Source organism: Eulemur rufifrons, chromosome 15 (assembly GCF_041146395.1).
Source record: "Eulemur rufifrons isolate Redbay chromosome 15, OSU_ERuf_1, whole genome shotgun sequence".
NCBI lineage: Eukaryota > Metazoa > Chordata > Mammalia > Primates > Lemuridae > Eulemur > Eulemur rufifrons.
The window spans coordinates 10,682,810-10,703,007 of NC_090997.1; the positions used below are offsets into that span (position 1 = coordinate 10,682,810).

The 20,198-nt window shown below is 50.6% G+C and overlaps 1 protein-coding gene across 1 annotated transcript; it reads right to left on the reverse strand.

Annotated features, from left to right (window-relative positions):
* Nucleotides 1-292: 292 nt before the first annotated feature.
* Nucleotides 293-17,522, reverse strand: TREML4 (triggering receptor expressed on myeloid cells like 4). The gene is made up of 8 exons (XM_069489051.1): nucleotides 17,471-17,522; nucleotides 15,996-16,114; nucleotides 12,343-12,394; nucleotides 11,976-12,111; nucleotides 3,681-3,922; nucleotides 3,140-3,484; nucleotides 2,608-2,658; nucleotides 293-2,095 (listed from the first exon to the last, which is right to left on the reverse strand). The coding sequence occupies exons 1-8, from the start codon at nucleotides 17,520-17,522 to the stop codon at nucleotides 1,815-1,817; spliced, it is 1,278 nt and encodes a 425-aa protein (XP_069345152.1). The 3' UTR covers nucleotides 293-1,814.
* Nucleotides 17,523-20,198: the final 2,676 nt, after the last annotated feature.

Sequence of the window (20,198 nt, forward strand, 5' to 3'; positions counted from 1 at the left end):
CCTCCCCCTATTTTCTTTTGGATAGAGTTGTATTTTGCTGGTTGAAGGGGTCTACGTTTTATTTGCTTAACTTGAAGACACATCTATATTGATCACTCCCTTTGCTACATTGAACTTACCAACATCTACATGTTGCCTCTCATGAGACAAGCCCATAACCAGCCTTTCATGAGCCTCTGCTCTCTCCTCCTCGTTCCATTATTGTCTAGATTTTCTACAATGTTATTTTTCCATGATCAGGGATATATTTTGTCCTTTTTTTTTTTTTTTTTTTTTTTACTTTTCTGCTAGCTGCTTTTTTTTTCCTAATAAAAAGACAAAAATATACTTTACCCAAGTGCTTGGCCACACCTACTTCCTCCCTCCTGCAGCATCTCCAGGATTTGTTGCTCATCTTAACCGAGTCCTTCCTGCAGGAGCGTCGGCGGCGGCGGGAATCTTTGCAAGCGGCAGACCTCTGAGGGCTGAGAAGTCCAAAGGTACCATGACCTCACACTGGAACGACAACTTGGACGGATAAAAAATCCTAGACACAAACTTCTTTTCTGTAATACTTGAGAAATATCACTCAGTTGTCTTCTTGCATCCAGCGTTCCTCTTAGGAAGTCGGATGTAATTCAATTCCTGTTTCCCTGCAGGTGATCTGAAAGCCCTCAGAATTGTTTCTCTGTTTTTGATGGTTCCACGTTTCACATAATGGTTCTAGAGTGAGAGACAGTGTGCGTCTGTCTGTGGGTCGGTCTGTCTCTGTGCGTGTTTCCTGTTTTCTCCTCTTGCCAAGGTATGAGTCTCTTCAATCTTGAGGTCTTTCCTTTGTCTGTAATTCTGAAAAATGCACCTAGATTCTTTCTTCAACTATTTCTTCCTGTCCCCTTTGTCTGTCCTGCAGGGCCTCTGAAAACCCATGTGAGTGCATCTACTTTTGTCCCGCGTGTCTCCTAACTTCTGCCTTTTCGGTCTCCTGTCCTTTCCAGGAACCCTCTGTGAGAAGTCCTCGCTCTTCCTGCAGCCACGCTGTCCTTTACCCACCGCGTCTGTGGCCGTCTGGGCTGCATTTCCCGTCTCGTGTTACCGCTCGGCTCTCTGGAATGGCTCTCCTGGATCCGCGTGCTGACTCGGTGTTCTCCCTCACCCCTTAGCTAGATGGATCCTGTTTCCTTGCGATTCCTGAGCTGTCAGCTCCCACGTTGCACTCCCGGGATTCTGTCCCGTGCTGTGCTGACATTCTGTCAAGGTGGCAGTTCGCAGATGTCCAGTCACGTCGGCTTGTGAATTCAGGTTCCTCTGGGGCTATCGGACCCCCGGTGTGGTGAGGGGAGAAGTGAATCCCCTGCCTAGTGAGTGTGGGGAGTGGGCGGGCTGAGCCCCAGGGCACAGGACCCCGGAGACCCCCACTGGGTGCCACCCTCGTCTCTGGTTAGGATTTCACCCTCAACTCCCCGGGAGATACTCCGCACTCTGTGGTGTCCTTGCCTGGCAGTTTGGAGCAGGAGGGCCTCAGGGGGCAAAGGCGTACGGGCAGGTGGTCGTCTGTGTTCGTCACCCCTCAGAGCTCTTGCTGTGCCTCACGGTCTCCAGAGCACCTGTGACCTAGGCTACTGCTGCCTGTTTCTCCAGCAAAGAGGAGGCCAAAACCCATGACTGCAAGGATAGGAGCAGAAGAGTAGTCCCCTCACCTTTTCCTGGCGGGCGTCTCAGCCACCGTGTGCCCCAGGCTGCAGTCACTCTGACACCCACCTTTAACACTCACCAGCACCGCCGCCAGCTCCCACACGCTGTGGGCTCCGTGTTGCCTCCTTGCAGAAATCCACGTTTCACTGTCTTTTCTGTAGTTCCTCCAGAGTTAGTGGCCTGCGTCCTCCTGCCCAGTCCTCCCTACCCAAGTTTGAGCCTGCGCCTCGGGGCTCCTCGGCAGTACCCCTTGCTCTGGCCACCCTGGAAAGATCCCTGGGCCCCATCCCTGGTTCTGAGGCTGCACGAGCTATCTGGCCGCCCCTTCCAGGGACCTCCCTCCCGGTGAAACCCCCGACCTGCCTGGTCTCAGAGCCATTGACAGAAGGACAGCCGGAGGTCCCCTCTGGGGAAGTGACCAGAACTAAGGAGGACACCAAGGAGACAGTGACTGTGCAGGGGACCCTAATAGAGAGTGGAATTGGGTCTCAAAACTGGGAGAGGAAGTAGGGAGGGGACAGAGCCCACTCCTTAAGGTCCGTCAGGCCAGGGGGACCTGGGGCCTGAGATCTGATCTTTATAACCAGCTGAATTCAAGCATGGTGCTGGGCCCAGAGGGGAGGAAGCTCTGTCCATGCCGGTGGGAAGCGAGCGGCCAGGCTGCCATACGCAGGTGCCCGGCCTCCCACACAGCCTTGCCTCTTGGCACAGCAGCTCATCACGGTACCCCATGGCTATCTCCCCGCCAGATCAGACAGACATGTTTATCTCCCAGGGTCTTCAGCCCAGCGAACCCTGAAAGTAGCTTCCCGCCAGTCCACGCCCCAGGGATGGATCCCCAGAGGCAGGCCACCCTGGTTTCTCCTTCCTGAATGTGAGGAACCCCAAGCTGCCTGGCCACCCCTCCTCCCTCCCCCACCAAGACCCAAAACCTACCTGTCCTTGTTGGGAGCCAGGTGAGGGTCCACATAGGAGACGTGGTGGGGGCTAAACAGAAAAAAAAAAGTAGACAACCATCTGGGGACCCGGAAGAGAGAATGGGATCAGGCTCCAGAGATTGAGAGAAAGTAGGGGGCCCAGAGCCAGTCCCTCAGGATCCCTTAGGGCCGGAGTGACCCGCACCTAGCATGTGCACACCAGAGCTGTTGGGGCGTGTGTGCACGTGTATGTGCGCATGTGTGTGTGAAAATGAAGAGTTGTAGGTGTGCCTGTGTGAGAAAGACACAGACTGAGCATCAGACAGAGACTCTAGGTCCCTGTCCGGGGACCTGCGGGTGCATCTTCCCAGCAGTTGGGGCCGGGATCAGCAGGGTGGAACAGAGGTGAGAGCCCTCACTCCCCTCGGCTCAGAGCAGAAGATATGGCAGCGTCGGGGTGGTGGACACATGGGGGGCTGTGGGGTGTGAGGGACAATTCCTCCAGGTCCCCGGGGGGGTTGCAGGGATACTTTCTTAAGCAAAGAGCTCACCTGGAGACACCACCAGTCTAATTTTTCTGAGAATAGTCATAAACTTGAAGGAAGAGTTGTGAATTCCACACCAGTAGATCCCTGTGTCCGTCTCCTCCAGCTGACTCATGGTGACGTTGAAGAAGCCAGCATCGGGCTCGTCCCAGACGGTGTGTCGAGAGTCCTGAGCTGCTATGCGGGGCTTGGAGCTGGTGACTACAATGTTACAGGTACCTGGAGCCTTCTGCCGACACCAGATTTTGGGCTGATAGGGCTCTCTCTTGGGTGAGTACTCGCAGCGCACGGAGAGTGTCTGTCCAGGCACTCGGTGAAGTTCCTCGGGCACAGATAACTTTCCCCAGGAACCTGGGTGACAAAACCTCAGGTCAGAGCCCTGGCAGGACCCAACCTCCCTCTCACCCGGCCAGAGAAAGGGCAGAGGGAACACTGTGCCATGCCAGCACCCAGAACGTGCCCAAAAGCCAGGCCTCTCGTCAAAGTGCCACCCTGCTCCGCGGCCACCCTCGGCTTCGCCCCCCTGCCCCCTACCCCTCCATGGCACCTGAGGCCAGCAGCACCAGCAGCACAGGCAGCAGCAGCAGGTGTGCGTCCCCACAGGCCATGTCACTCCCAAGCTGTTTCTGACAGTGGTGAAGAAGAGACAATGGGGAGCCCTCAGCAGGGAAGGAATCAGAAGCTGGGTCTGACTCCACCCCAGCTTCCCGAGTCTCTGGGCTGGAAGATCTGGACAAGGTCATCGCCTTGATTGGGGAAGGGGGTGGCCCAGAGGGCGGGCTCTGCAGGCTGGGGAAAGAGAGGCAGCCAGGCCCAGACTGGGGCCCCCAGCTGCAGGTCAGCCTCTGGGCCTTGGCACCCCAGCCCTGCCCCAGGTGCTTGGACCCCTTTTGCCCAACTTTCCCCACCTCTGCCGCTCCACACATGCCGGCCCATCCTGCTCCCTTGCTCTTGCCAGGGGAGCTCCGAGAATGTTCGAGAATAAACCCGGGAAATGTGAGGCCGTTCCTCTTTTCTTTCTCTCTGTGCGCTCCCTAAGAGTGGTCAGGGGCCTTGGAGGCCCCTGATTTTAACTGTTTATTGAAATTTCATTTCTTTCCTGTGAACTCCTATGCTGTTGAGTAGTAATAAAAATTGTACACCTTCTCTCCCATTGGTCTGTCTTTGTTAGTTTTAATTCACAGGCCCTCGGGTGATGAACCTAAGAGGACATTCTACCCTCCCCGCCACAGTCCCCGTCACGCACCCAAATGCGCTGCACTTGCAGACCCAGGACAGGGCGCTGTGGGGGAGGTTCAGAGGGGAAAGGGCAAAAGGACTGGGGGACCAAAAAGAGTACAAACTCTTTTTTCAGAAAAAACTTGAAAAGAAAAAATGAGATTTTTTTTCCCTTTCGGAGGAAAAACTGCTTTAATCAAATGGAAAGTATCAACCAAACCACTCAGATAAAAAAAGCACATTGTGCTATAAAGTGTTTGAATCTGTGTAAATGAGAAGTGAGATGTATGACAAGGAACTGACCAGCTACGTCGTGGCAGAAGTCTACACAGCAGCTTCGTCCTCCACGGTCTCCTGTGACCGGGAAATGTTCTCTCTTTCCCCGTCCAACACGGCACACACTACCCGCATGTGCTTGTCGAGCATACCACGTGTGGCAAGAGTGCCAGGGAACGGAATTTTTATTTTGCATGTAATTTTCATTAATTTGCTCTACATTTTTATTGGTTTTTGTAACTGATACATAATAATTGTACATATTTATGGGGTGCATAGTGATGTTTTGATACATACGATGTCCAGTGATCGGATCAGGGTGATTAGCACATCCGTCATCTCAAATGTTTATCATTTCTTTGGGTTGTGAACATTCAATATCCTCTCTTCTGGCTATTTGAAAATACATAACACATTATTGTTAACTATAGTCATCCTACAGTGCTCTAGGACACTAGAACGGACTCCTCTTACCTACCTGTAATTTTGTATGCTTTAACAAATCTCTGCCTCTCCCCCCTTTTCCGCTGCCATTCCCAGCCTCTGGTAACCTCTGTTTTACTCTTTTCTTCTCTGTGATCAGCTATTTTAGCTTCTGCATATGAGTGAAAACATGCAGTGTTTAACTTTCTGTTCCTGGCTTATTTCACTTTCTGTAATGCTCTCCAGGCTCATCCATGTTGCCGCACATGACGGGATTTTATTCTCTTTTATGGCCGAGTAGCATTCCATGGAGTATATACACCACATTTTCTTTATCCATTCATCTGTTCTTGGACACTTGGGTTGATTCCATGTCTTGGCTGCTTTGACTAGTGCTGCAATAAACACAGGGGGGCAGAAACCCCTTCAGTGTACTGATTTCCTTTCCTTCGCATGAATACCCAGTCGTGGCGTTGCTGAATCATATGGTAGTTCTATTTGTAATTTTTTCAGGAACCTCCGTGCTGTTCTTCATAGCGTTTGTACTAGTTTACATTCCCACCAACAGTATAGAAGAGTTCCCTTTTCACCCTATTCTCACCAACATTTGTTATTTTTTGTCTTTTTTGTAATAGCCATTCTACCTGGGGTGAGATGTTCTCTTACTGTGGTTTTGATTTGCATTTCTCTAATGATCAGTGATGTGGAGCAGTTTTTCATGCATTTCTTGGCTATTTTTATGTATTCTTTTCAGAAATGTCTGTTCAGATCATTTGCCTATTTTTACATCAGATTGTTTGGTTTTTTGTTGTTGAGGTAGTTGAGTTCCTGGTACATTGTAGATATTCATCCCCTGTCTAACGAATAGTTGGCAAATATTTTCTCCCACTCGGTAGGTTGTCTTTTCACTTTGTTGATTGTTTCCTTTGCTGGGCAGAAGTTTTAGTTTGTTGTAATCTCATCTGTTTATTTTTGCTTTTGTGGCTGTGCTTTTGAGGTCTTATGCACAAAATCTTTTTCCAGACCAATATCCTGAAGGGTTTCACCTCTATTCTTCTTGTAGTTTTATAGTTCTGGGTCTTACATTTAGTTCTTCAATCCATTGAATTGATTTTTGTATAGGGTGAGAGATTGAGATCTCATTTTATTTTTCTGCATATGGATATCCAGTTTTCCCAGCACCATTTTTTGAAGAGACTGTCCTTTCTGGAATGCATGTTGATGGTGTCTTTGTCAAAAATCAGTGGGCTGTAGATATATGGATTAATTTCCTGTTTCTCTATTCTGTTTCACTGGTCTATGTGTCTGTTTCTACACTAGTACCATGTTGTTTTCGCCACTATAGCTTTGTATGATAGTTTGAAATCTGGTAGTATGATGCCTCCAGGGTTGTTCTTTTTGCTCAGGACTGCTCTGGCTATTCGAGGTCTTTTATGGTTCCATATGAATTTTAAGATTGTTTTTTCTATTTCTTTCGAGAATATAAGATATAGAGCCAAGATATGGAATCAACCCAAGTGTCCAACAACAGATGAATGGATAAAGAAAATGTGGTGTATATACACCATGGAATGCTACTCAGCCATAAAAGAGAATAAAATCCTGTCATGTGCGGCAACATGAATGAGCCTGGAAGACGTTATGGAAAGTGAAATAAGCCACGGACAGAAAAATAGAGAGTGCATGTTTTCACTCATATGTGGAAGCTAAAAAAAGCTGACCTCAGAGAAGAAAAGAGTAGAACAGAGGTTACCAGGGGCTGGAAATGGCAGCAGAAAACGGGAGAGGCAGAGACTTGTTAAAGCATATGAAATTACCAGTAACTCATATTGCAGTTATCCGCCCCCTTTTGTCTGAGAGTGTGGGACAAGAACTACAAGGGGCTGGCAGCTTTGGGCAATCTTCCTTTCATTGTCTATGTAAGCATTAAACTATTTGAATCTAAAGGTGACTTATTGTATCTTTACCAGCCAAAGCACTCAGGCCTTGACCTTGGTCCAGCCTTGTCTTGTGTGTGCTTGACAAGTCACAAATGACAGACTGAGAGAAGACATTTGCCACATTTAAAACTTACCGTGGATAAATATCTAAACTAACCTTGGAGTTATTAAAAATCAACAAGCAGAAGAAAGGAAATCCAGCAGAAAATGGTCAAAAATAGGGGGTACACTGCAGTAAACATCCACCTGCCCGAGAAGCCCATGGATGTTTGGTCTTGTTAGTTGTCATACAGATACTAATTTTATGACATGGAGATGTCACTTTGGGCTCATAAGATTGGCAAGAACACGAAAGGCAGACAACACTCAGGTTGATGAGAACGTCAGAAAGGAGGAGGCCCCCAGCCCTGCTGGGAAGAATGCAACATGGCCCAGCATTCTGGAGAACAATCTGGAACTTCTATGCTATATGAACATGTGGATATCCTGCACCCAATGTCCCCATTCCTAATGGATGCTCTGTTATGCTTACTGTACTTTGTGTTGCCTTTAGGAAACATTTGCCTTCCCCAAGGTCATGTTTTTTATATTTTCTTCTAGAAGCTATATTGTTTTCACCTTTCGTGTTTGGGTCTATGATCTATTTTGAATGAATTTTGTGTATGGTGTGAGAAAGAGGGAAACGCCTATTTTATACTGTGTGGGTGTCTAGTTGGTTGCCACCATTTCACAGAAATGGTGGAAAGACCCTTCCCCCCCACTGTATTGCAGAGGCACGTTGGTGGCAATCACGTGACTGGCTGTGTGTGGAATGTTCCCGAACCTCTATTCTATTCCTTTCGTCTATTTTGATTTATGTCAATTGGTCATGTACTCTAGAAAAATTTTGGTATGAGTCCTTCAGGAACATGAATGGAGATGCTTATTTTAAACCTTTTCTTTTTGTTCTTCTGTTTATGTTGTGTGTGTGCCTGTGTGTGTGTGTTGTTTGCTTTAGGGTAGTAAGGGTTTGAAATAGGTTAGGTTTCTATTACTAGGGGGAATGGAAAAGTAAAATTCAATGCTATCCATATGTTATATGAAATCCTACATGCCAGCAAAAAAAAAGCAAAGATTTAGATTTACATATAGCAACAAAAGATAGTCTCAGATGTACAATATTGACTGAGCACTTACAAAACACAGCTACAATTTTCAAAGAGGTTTAAATCATGTCGTTCATACAGACAAAATAAACACATGTTAAAAATTTTATTTAACCCATGCTCCATAACTCATATTCATACACATGTTATAACCATTAAAAGGATCAAGAAACAGAAATTTATGTGGAGTAAGGAATGTTGAAATGAATTGCATGTGAACGGACCCAGTTGTAGGTCTGTTTTGCCCCCAGAGCAGGGAAAAGAAGGCAGAACAGAAGTTGCTTGTCCGTCAATAAGTTGTAGTTGTCAGGGCTGTAAAATCTCTCTCATAGAATCAGAATGAGATACCACAAGGAAGAGCATGCAGTAGACAATGCTGAGTTTTCAATTTATTTGCAGATTTCTTTATACGAAAGAGTGAAATGTGTAAAAAAACATAAAGCACACAAAATCAATTCTATATATTTTCAATAATCTACATGTAAGTAAATATATGGAAAGTGCATTGAAAGGATATATATTAAATATATTTATTAAGAAGACACCTATGGGAGAAGGATAGGGGTGGAGCTAGGGATGAAGGTTGGAAAAATTTTGAAACACATTAAACCAAATGAGTGGTAAAGTATTTCCTTTGATGACTGTGGGCCATGAAATAAAAAGTATGTCAACTCAGTCTGGGACACTTGAAGATCTTTTAAAAAACAAAACAAAAGCAAAAGCTAAAATAAAAACAAAGCATGTTCACATATTTTTGTTTAAAATTGACCCTCTCATCTACTGGGGAGCTAGATGTTCCTTTATAACATGAATGACAGGACTGAGTTCCAGCCTGAGAGGGGAACTGACTTATCCGAAAGTGCCCAGTGTGCAGGAGGGAGGATGGGATTCCCCACCTGGCCTTCTAACGCCAAGTGTCGTATTCTTTTCCCTGCAAATTCCAGTAGGGGGGTGATCGGGCTGGGGGAGCCTGGACTCCGGAGACAGGCAAGGATGTCCGAGTCTCACTGAGATGAATGCAATGAAGTGGGCAGTCGTGCTGGGTGGGGGGTCTCTACACAACCATGCGGGGAAGGAAAGTAGGATGGAATGACTGCTTCCCTGCCAGCCCCAAAGAGGACGCTGGTCCTTGAAGACCAGCCCCTATAGAAAAAGACCTGCCTTTGGTTCCAAAAATAATCATTTCTGACTTTACAAGCTTTTGAAAACCCTCAGTTTACAGATTGTTAAACTGCAACTATTTTCACTCATGTGACTGCTGTGGAAGCTGAATTTTCCCGGGGTCACTGAACACATGGAGATCACGGGGCTTTCGCAGAAATAGACTAAAGAAGATTGATGGTAACAAGAGTCATTTTATTATGATAAATACCCAGAAGTGTCAAAGAAAAGTACCATAAATTCTGGCAGAGGAAACAATAGGAATGTTTTCTCTGCATCTATGTTATTTTACACCTCCAGCGTGTTATGTAGCACATGATGTCCCTCGTAGCCTTTTTGGCAAATGGGAATTTGTTGATATAACTTTTATCCTAGATAGTAGAGCTTATTTGGCATAGCAAAACAAAAAAGCGATGGTTATTTTTCACTTGATCCTACTTGCCTTTCATTGACAGTAAAAGAAAGAACGAAACTCTAAAATTTGAACTATTTTAATTTCAGCTGTGGCCGAGGTTGTTTAGGTAGATACTGCAAACTTGCTAGACACTCATTCCCACCTCCTTCTCTGGAGCCGCACTGTGCGAAAGGTCTGCAGGCTCACTCTCAGACTGGCTTGCAGCTGGGGTTCCAGATGGATTTCAGGCGCTACCCGTCAAACACATTTGCATGTGACTTAGATGTGGCACCGAGTGAGTGGAATGGAAGGCATCCACAACGCTGGCAGGCTGTGGTTGGGGCAGAGTGGTTCTGCAGCCAGGGCTGTGCTGGCAACTTCTAGATTTGGGAAGTTTCCGGATTCTTCAGAGTCCTGATCATGCCAGGAGTGGTGGCCCCTTAGTAGTCCCACCTGCAGTGTGGCTTTGAGAGTCATTCCCAGAAGCCACATAGGATGTGATTCTGTACACCATTTAATACTCTATTTGTAAAATCTCTCTCTCCTACAAATAGGGAGTTTGGATTTTGTCGTCTGTGACTGAACCTTAGTTGATGTGAATCTCAAGAAAATAGATGCCCTCCGTCAGCGCGAGGTGGGACACGGGGGTGGAGCACACGCAAAAGGCATCAAGACCCTTTTCCTGAACTAATCCCTCACCTACATCAGGGTGTAAAGTTGTGGGGAGTTTGAAAATTGGAAGAGGACTTTTCCAGACTGCTGCTGGCGTGCTATGGCCCTGGAGGGAGAGGGGTGTGGGTGCCTGTCCTTACCTCAACCCGAGGAGAGGGGTAGCAAGGTCACAACTCGGGGAATCGTTACGTCCCTGCCTATGATAGACACCCTATGATAGACTCAGCCACTGTGTCTGAGTCCAGCCTGAGACTGTGTCGGGCAGAGACTGCAGATGGCTAGTTGTTTGATTCAGGTGCAGTGAAGGACAGGTGACTGTGTGGGGTCCACGAGGCTCCATGACTTTTTGGGGGTGAGGGAAGTGGGCCTTCCCATGAACCAGATGTTGGGCTGCAGGGATGTGAAGCAGCCAGTGTGGGTTGTCCTAGATCCTGTCTTAAAGGGCTGCCAGGAGATAGAGAAACTCAGTGGAGGAAGCTAGAAGTGAACTGCCAAATGCATAAGGATGGAAGGAAGAGTCCGGAGCAACCAGCCAGGAAGAGGGAGATGCAAGGGCTTGGAGGAAACTGCAGGTGACAGGCGGGGTGCGTCTGAGGAGCCCACAACAGTGCCCCATGAGACAGGTCAGCGTGCACCCCGCGGGCCCTCACAAGACCTCTCCTGACCCTTTCTCCTCTCCCCACCCCTGCTCCCGGCCTCGAGGCCCCCCAAGCTGCAGCTGAGGTGGAAAAGGCTGAGTAAAGAAAGAAAAGCCAGCCTGTCCCCTCTGTCCCTCTGAGGAGCCAAAATCCAGAATTCAGAAAAGGAGCTTAAATTTTAAATGGGGCCCTTTCTCCACGGCACTCATTACTGAACACAAGCTCGGAATAAACTTTTTACTACTTAAAACTGACCAGACAAAGGGGATGCCCAGGTGGAGCGCAGAGGATCGGGAGGACAGGGAAGCTGCCCTGCAGGGTGCCACAGTGGCTAGCGGACGTCATGACACGTTTGTCCAAACACGGAACGTGCCCCACCAAGGGGGAGCCCCAACGGAGAGCGTGCGCTCCGGGTGACGACGAGGCATCACTGGGGCCTCGTCCACTGTGACAAATGCCCCAGCTGGCGCCGGGTGCTGACGGTGGGGGCGGCTGAGGGAGGGAGGTATGTGGGAACTCTCTGCACTTGCTCCTCACTTTGCTGTGAACCTACAGCTGCTCTAAAACAAGGTTCTTGCACCTTCCAGAGGAGCCATGGGTCTTGGCATAGGTTTCACCCAAGGGCCAGGGTCTGCTTTGTGCCGGGGACACCTCAGCAGGTGGCCGCAGCGGAGCAGTGGGAGAAACGGGCAACAGGATCCACGCCGGCCAGCCAGGCTGCAGTCTGCCTCCCTGCCCTGCACGCAAACCTGGGGTGCGGGGCGGGAGCTTCCCCCTGCCCCTCCCATGTCCAGGAGTCCCTCTGGGGAGCCCAGCCCAGCCCTGTTCAGTGTTCCAGCATCCTGGCCCGGCCCCTCCAAAGACCTCCTGAGAACAGACATGGGGAAAAGGTGGGGGACAACGGGCCCTGGGCATGCCAGGGGACAGTCCCTCTACACCAGCACCTGTGACAGCTGCCCCTGTCCGGTCACTCACTTCCCCCTCAAGCCCAGCCCCAGCTCCCATTCACCCACGGCCCAGGCTTTCCGGAGAAGGACAAACAGGACTGAGAACAGCAGGCCCTTGTTCAGGATCGACCCGCAGGTCAGAACAACAGGCAGCTCAGGCAGGTCTGCAAGGTCAAAGGCAAGTGTCGGCTCCTGGGTCTGACCCTCCTGAGTCCACAGGGGTGTCTGCCAAATGTTGTGCTCTGAAGCCCAGCCTGCTCCCTGCTTCCTGGCCATGGGAACAGCCAAGTGGGACTTGCACCAGTGGAAGATGGGCCTCCACCTTTCCTGTGAGCCCCAATTCACCCATACCTCAAAGGACTCTGACAGGTCTCCTGGCTCTAATACCTGCCCACCCCCTTCGTCCTGCACATGGCTCCTGGTGAAGTCTGCACTGAGCACCTCACTCTGCACCGAAGGGCCCAGGGGAAGCCCTTAGCGCTCCCCATTGCCTACGGCACGCACAGCACTTGCTGACTCGGCATTCAAGGCTCTCCGCAATCTGAACTTACTGTCCTGCTTTAACCCGTCTCCTCTCTCCACTCAGCCAAACCACCCACCTTGGTAAAGGACACACTCTGTGTGTGTCTCCACCACCTGCTCCCACACTCCCTGGCCTGAATGAATGCCACGCTCTTCTACACTCTGTAAGGCCTCTGCTACCTTCAAAGTTTCTCCTCCTCCAGGGAGTTTCCTCTGTCACTCACCCCCAGCCCCCACCCCTGCCACCAGCGCTGGGCACCTCTCGGCTCATGTGGTCCTTAGAGCTGCTCTGTAGGGAAGGACATCTATTGGTCCTATTCTTTAACTCCAGGAAAGAGGCTGCTGATGCCCAGACCCCACACACAGGTGGGCCGTGTGTTCTAGGTGGTTCTAGGTGTGATGCCTTGTCAGCAGGGGTATAACAAGCCTTATGATCACAGCTCTGCAATCTCTGGCTCCTTTCCTCTGGGGCTGGTGGGTGGGACATTTGCTGCCTCGAAGCAGGAACATGAAAGGCTTGTGTTAGGGATTGGAGACAGAACAGAATGCAGGGCACCCTGCCTGCTCAGGTTTGGGATGCCTTGGGCCTGCCTAGGGCAGGAGAGAGTCCCCATGTGGTCCAGCCTGGCTCTCCGGGGTCCACAAGTGAAGCATGAACTTAGGACCCCAGCTCATCTCATAATATTCCTCTGCTTTGCCCTGGCCTCCGTGCAGTGACCATCACTCAGACACAGCTCACTTTCAATCCAGACGGTTGTTTAGAGTTTGTTCTGTTTGGGAATTGCCATGTTCTGGCAGAGACAAATTCTCTTCAGGGTCTTGATTGAGACCAGGTCCCTACTGGGTGCCCAGATACTGCCTGAGAAGGATGGGTTAGCACACTCTGGGCTCGCCCAGCTGTCTGTACACCGTTCTGGCTTAATCTTAGCCAGAAAGGGACCTCCCAGGTGTTTGGAACAACTTTTCTTCCTATAGGCTGAGCAGCTCTCTCCCAAGGTCATGACCATGGGATTACACTCTGGTTGGGGGAGAAAGGTTCACAGGGTCCTAAAAGGTCACAAAGGTGGAAGGAGTGGTCCACACCATGCAGTCCAACCTCCCAAGCAGCAGGGTAGACAGGGAATGCCCATGGTGACATAGTACCTGGTGGCACAGCCAGCCGCGGGACCCAGGGCTCCTGAGTCCTCTGCCTGTGTGCGCCTGTGACATCTTGCTGGTGTCAGCTCCAGGAACTCGTCGTGTGAGCCTGGCCTAAGTGCTCCGCTCTCAGCACCCTTCTGCACCCGGCCCACCACAGCACACGGGCCTGCTCACGGGGGTCCCCAGCAGCCCTCCTGCTCTTGCTCTGACCCGTCATGAAGCCCCCTCCTCCCCCCGACCTTGGGCTCCCCTCGATTCCCATTCCCAGCCCCACTTCCCGCAGTGGGGTTGGGTGGACAACGCCCATCTCCTCCAAATACCATCCGATTGTGCAGGTTTATTTGCTGTGGTCAGCCACTGCCCCGCCCTGCCCAGGGAGGGGAAAATAAAGAACGATTCCCCACCATCTGTGGCAGAAACGTCCTCTAGGGGGCCCCACGACCACCCCAGAAAGAAGCCTCCTCCTCTGCTGTTCTAACCTAACTGAAAAAGCAGCGGGGCCGCAGGCACACTGTGCGCAGGATTACGTCCTGTCCTCCTGCAGGTCAGTCGTTCCCTCTGTACCGGGTGCTGCTGCTTTGGCCGCGTTAGCCTGAAGTTTTCTGCAATTCCTGGAGAGAAAGGAACACCTTGAAGGTGCTATGGCAACACCACTGCGGGTTATTTGTGGTTTGATGAGAATAATTATGTTTAATCTATCCTTACTCCACTCGCTACAGCTCCCATTTAATAATATGGGCTCAGTCCGTCTCAATCATCTCTCTTGTCTTTACTAAGACTTGGGTTAGAACGGGGCCAAAATCCAATGACCGAGGCCCCGAGCCGTCCCCAGGTGCCTGGAGGGAGCCACCTTTGCAAAGTGTAAAATATAGGGCCTTTATTTCTCTGAATTCAGTCAAGACACAGGAAATGAAAAGGGTGGAGCCATTAAATGTCACCGTGGGGAAGCCCATTGACAGGAGTGACAGAGGCCTAGGAAAAGGGTGAAGTACTTGTCCACGATCGCTATGTGCAGGGCACACAGGGATGGAGAATCCAGAAGCTTCTGTTACGCAGCAGTGGCCGCCCTTGCCTTTGCGAGGGGCTGTGGTTTAGTACATCCACAGCACACGGGTACTAAGGCCAGGCTAATAGAATGTTCCTGAGCCGAGGCCAGCTCGACTGGCTGCGTAATTAATTTGTAAACAGCCTGTCACTTCCTGCATATCACTGGATGTTTCTCAAGGACGGGGGGATTCTGTTCTTCTATCACAGGGCTTCAGTGGGTTCCTACAGTCCTGCCATGGCGCTGTCCCTTCGCTTGGTCAACCATTTATAGATCTCGTGAAGTTCAACTTCAGCCCAGCTCTGCCGTGATGTTCACATGTTCCGCTTGGCCTGCATTCGAGCAGCAGGAGAGCAATGCTCTGTGGTCACAGAGGCCTCTCGAACTCACCAGCCTGAAAGGAGAGATTTGTTTCGCCAGAGGCAAAAGCATGGGCTCCGCTGTCCCTGTTCCACCTCCCAGCGTGGGCAGACAGGCTTTAGCAAGGAAGAGGGGGGACTGGCAGTGCTCCCACCAACCGGAAGCCATTGGAGGTCAGTGAAATGCCCTTCTTTCTGCCCTCTGATATCTATTCCTCAAAAACTGCTTTTTATTAATAAATCCCTTGAGAAAGGGAACAGCTTTCTATTGGTCAATCAGGGACCATTTCACAGATTCGCCAGGAATGATCGGATGGGTGTCTGGCTGGGATCCCGGCTGTACCACTCACCTGCAGCATGACATGGTGAATAACTTAGCCTCTGGAGTCACACTGGGGACAGCGGGACTTGTTCCACAGCAGGGAGATTGACAAATCCAAGGCTCGGCACATAGTACATGCTCAGTTATCTGCTTTCTCCCCCAGGTTCTCTGCCACAGGAAAGGTGATTTCTGAGATCACCTAGTTCAACTTCCTTGTCGTACAGGTGAGAAAACTGAGGCCCAGAGACGAGCTATGACTTTCTCAAGGTTACAAAGCAACAGAGTAGAAGACCCAGGTGCCCTGATTTCAGGTCTGGAATTTTCCCCGTTACTCTGCCCTATCTCTCCAAAGTGGCCCTTCATGGCATATAGGGTCCCAGCCCACTGGCTGTGCCCGAGGACACCCTCCCCGTTCTCACAGCTGCTCACCTTTGCACCCTACCAGCCGAGTCCGATGGTACAAGATGACAAGGTCCTGAGAAGACCGGTGGATCACACACTGGTTCAGCCCCAAGTCCTGCCTCTGGCACTCTGTCACCATGACCCTGGTTATGGCTTTGGTGGGATGATCCTCTAGCAGGGAGCACCCGGCCTGGGACCGGTTAGGCCCTCATTTCTAGTCCCTGTGAGCACCAGTCTCTGGGGGACCTGGCCCCTCACCCGCTGCCAGGCCTTCAGGCTGGAGGCGTATCTCATGACGTTGTAAGGACAGACCACGGTCAGGGTCTTCCCTTTCAGTGGGCACACCTGCTCCTCGGCTTCGCCTGCAGCGTGCAATCCTAGAATGGAGGGTCAGGCGCTTCACCAAGCAAACGTGGCTTCTTCCGTCACCCCTGTACCCCCAGCCTCAGATCACACCACAAAGGACCACAGACGAAGAGTATTCATAGCTCCATCAAGCATGAAGGAGTGATTTAGGGTTTCTGTAATTATTTTCAAATGGTTCAGCAATCGTGTGTGTGTGTGTGTGTGTGTGTGTGTGTAGGGGTGTGTGTGTGTGCGTACAGCAGCAAGATACACACGTGTGTGGAGCAAATAAGGCAACGTATCTGTCACAGATGAACGTTTGAATCTAGGTGATGAGTTGATGGTGGCTACTCTTTCTGCATTTGGTAGATTGGAAAATGCTCGTAATAAAAAGATACAAAAGAATTTTGCCAGATTCACCCCCATTTTCTACTCTAGACCTGCGGTGGCCCAGATGTGCCCCTGCTTCCCAGTACACAGTCCTTTCTATCAGCTCCAGGGTCTCCCGGGTGTCGCTCCTCCCTCCTCTCCACCCACAGCCATCCCGTTCAGTCCCAGAGCGGAGTCTGCCGGAACCGTTCCAGCTGGACTCGTCTCCTTCTCCTCTTCACCTCAACACCACGGTCGCCCTGCACCTGGGCACATCATCATCACCCGCCATAATTGTTTAAGCAGCTATTATGCGTACATACTGAGCCAAGAGCTTTCCCTCTGCTGCTGTCTAATTCTCAGGACACCCGTCTGAAGTAGGCACTACCTGCACATAAGTACCTATGCATAGGTGCTGCTTACAAGTGAGGAAACTGAGCCTCATAGAGGCTGAGGACTTTCTCAAGGCTACATATGTAGAAAGTGGCAGAGATGGGATTTGAACACAGCTCTGTCTGATTCCAGAACTCTTGCCCTCTTTTCCACACTCCCCCCTGTGCCTTGCTAGAGTGGCTTCCACAGCAGTTTTGTCGTCTCATTGCTACTTGGCCCTTTGTTGTTAACTTACCTTCTCCTCTGCTAACGCCTCCTCCACATGGTTCCCGAATAGCCCTTGGGGGAGCTTTGCCTGACCCCTCTTTACATCTCCCAGCACACCAGCCCGGCGCTGTGGGATTGCTTGGCTGACTCCAGCTGAGTTTTTCAACTTCAGGATGCACCAGAGCAACCTCCAGCTCGTTTCCTTGCCCAGTCCCTGCTGGTTCGGGGGATGGGGACCAGTGCAGGTGCATCCACTCCCTCCCTTTTCCCTTTCCTGTCGGTAACACATACCCTCCTTCCCCCATTCCAGTCCATCCCAAAGAAATGAGAGACAACTGCTCACAGTGGGTACCTCTGCTCCGCTGTCTACAGCCCTCTGCCTGCACCCTCTCCCCAGCATCCTCACCTGCTCTCCTTACCTGAGACACGGAGCAGCAGCTGGGGCCCCCCCGAGAGCCCCGTCCCCTCCATTCTATCCCGCTCCCCAGGTGCACCATCCGCTGGCTGCCCAGGGCCTCTTCCAGCTACTGGAGGATGTTGCCCCACACGAGTGTTTACCATCCTCCCCGGGAGGCTGGGCTCTTACTGTACGATTGAGAAACACTGGGGGAAATGTGACAAGGGGAAAACAGCTCAGGAAGCTGCAGAAGAGGAAGAAAGGAGCACTGGGTGCCCTTGAGACAGCTTCCTTTCCATTGTCATTGTGTCACAGTCCTGATGGGACACGCTCAGTAGCTCCCCATTCTGCACCATGGCAAGTCTAGATCCACCCCCCTGAGGTCCCCACTGCTCCACTCACTTCCTCTGGTCACCAAGACCTCCTCATCACTGGCCACTGACCCCTGCATGCTGCAAGCCCTCAGGCCATTCTCCCCAAGAAACAGTATGATGCCTCCAAATTTTGTTCACTCTCTGAGGCCAGGTTCAAGCCTTTCTGATAATCCACCCTCTTTAATCTACGCTGCACCATAGTTCTTATGTAGGGGCTTGTGGCTGACTCACTCAAGAAGCTTGGTACACACGCACATGCCCAGGCTCCAGCTCCAGACCTTCTGATTTGGCAGGTCTAGAGGTCCCAGAAATCTGCATTATTTATTGTTTTTTCTTTTTTAGAGATGGGGTCTTGCTATGTTGCCCAGGCTGGTCTCGAACTCCTAGGCTCAAGCAATCCTCCTACCTCAGCCTCCCAAAATGCTGGGATTATAGGCATGAGTCACTGCACCCGGCCAGAAATCTGCATTTCAACAAGCAGCACAAGTGGTTCTGAGGCAAGTGGTCCAAATAGACCACGCCTTCAAGAGCTCTGTATGAGGTCAGATGGGCCCTGCGGCATGCCCCAGGTGCTCTGCCTGTGTACGAGGTGAGTGCTTCCCCGAGCTAGCCAGTCTAGGCCAGGCATGCAGACCACAAGTAAGATAGAAACAGCAGTAACTGCCATGGATTGAAGTTCTGTTGTGTACCAGGTGCTTTACTCAGGTTATCTCATTTAATCCCGCCAACACTGGGACACTTTGTAATGAAAGTTTGTCATCTTTGGGCTCTCCAGCACCAAACATGTTTTGCGTTCAGGGGACATGTCCAAGTGTGTACGTGTCACTTGGAAGCAGGGCTCTGCTTCCCCTTCTGCACAGAGTGGAGGCAGATGTCCCCCCACCCCCGCCTCTCTCCCTGGCAGCTGTGTTGCAGGCATGTGACTTGACCCAAGCCTGGCCACAACCGTGATTCTGCCCAGGATTCTAGATCCTCAGGATGAGGCACCAGACACAGGGCCAGCTGGAGGCGACTTACACAGAGGCAATTTAAGCATTCAGAGTCCAGCAATAGCATGGTGGCAAGAGATTGGTGGCCTCAAGTGGCCAGGGCAGTGATCAGTGGCAGCATAACCAGACTGTCTCGTGTTGTGACCTCAGCTATGGCCTCTGCTATCCATTCTTTCTTGGTTTCTGTCTAAACCAAGAAAGTTTGGGCAAAAACCTTGTCCTCCAGCCTTCTCATTGATCCTGACTTGCTGATATCCTTCTAGAATTCCTTTGCTGTTTTGAACAGCCAGAGTTGGATGCCATTGTTGGCATCCAGAACCATCCCTGGCATGGTTAGGCGGCACCATGCCCTGCAAGGATGCAGAGCTAGGATTCAAACCCGAGCCCTGTTTTACTCCAAGGCCTGTGTCATTAACCACACGATACTACTGCATCAGTCACGGCCCCAGAAAGACACAGGTAGCTCACTGAAACTGGATAATTAAGGAGTGTTTAATAAAGATGTGGTAGAATTTGGGGGAACTAGTAAGGGATGCATCAGTACACTGAGGCTGGCAACAGTGGCAAGTCATTGCCACCTCTGGGCCTGCAGGAGCAAGAGGATGGAGCAGGAGGCTGAACTTAGAGACAAGAGCTGTTTGGGGAGGGGCTTGGCCGAGCCTTCAGAGAGGAACGCAGCCACTCCTGCCACCACCAGGGAGGGAACCCCAAGGATAGAAATACTGACCTCACTCTCCCCACCCTCTGCTCTTCTGTCTTGCTGCCCATTGGCTCAACCCACCAGAAGCTGGTGCCAGGGGCCTGTTGATTTAGCCACATTGGCGGGGTTCCTAGGCAGGGCAGGGAGGGTGGCCTGTGGGTGCAAACAGGAGAGTGTCCGGCACAACCAATTCTCTCCCAATTTAGCGTATATAATTTTTCAGGCAAGTTAAATACATTGGACTTAAATACCACTTTATCTATAACTAAATCTAACATACGAGCACACTAGACCGTGTAATTGGTATCTATATGAACGTGTCATGGGCTTTGCTAAGGAGCATGATGACTTCATGAAAACAAGCTTGAGCACCACCCACTGAGAGAGGGCCGTGTGCTAGAATGCAGCAGGGTCTGGAGGGGCTCTGGAATCTAAGAATCTGTTTTATGCTCCAGGAGGATCTGACGCAGGTGGTCTAAAGACTACACTTTGAGAGACACCACCCTAGTGTGTTCACTCTCCTAGAGAGTATTTAATTATAGTACCCCCCTGCCTTGGATGTTTTGTCAAATTCATAAACAGGAGCAACACTGGACTTGCTCAAGGGCAGGTCCCAGACCAGCAGCCTTGGCACGCAAACACTGTGGGACAGATCAATAGCTTCTGGGTCAAGTGCTTCTCTGAAGA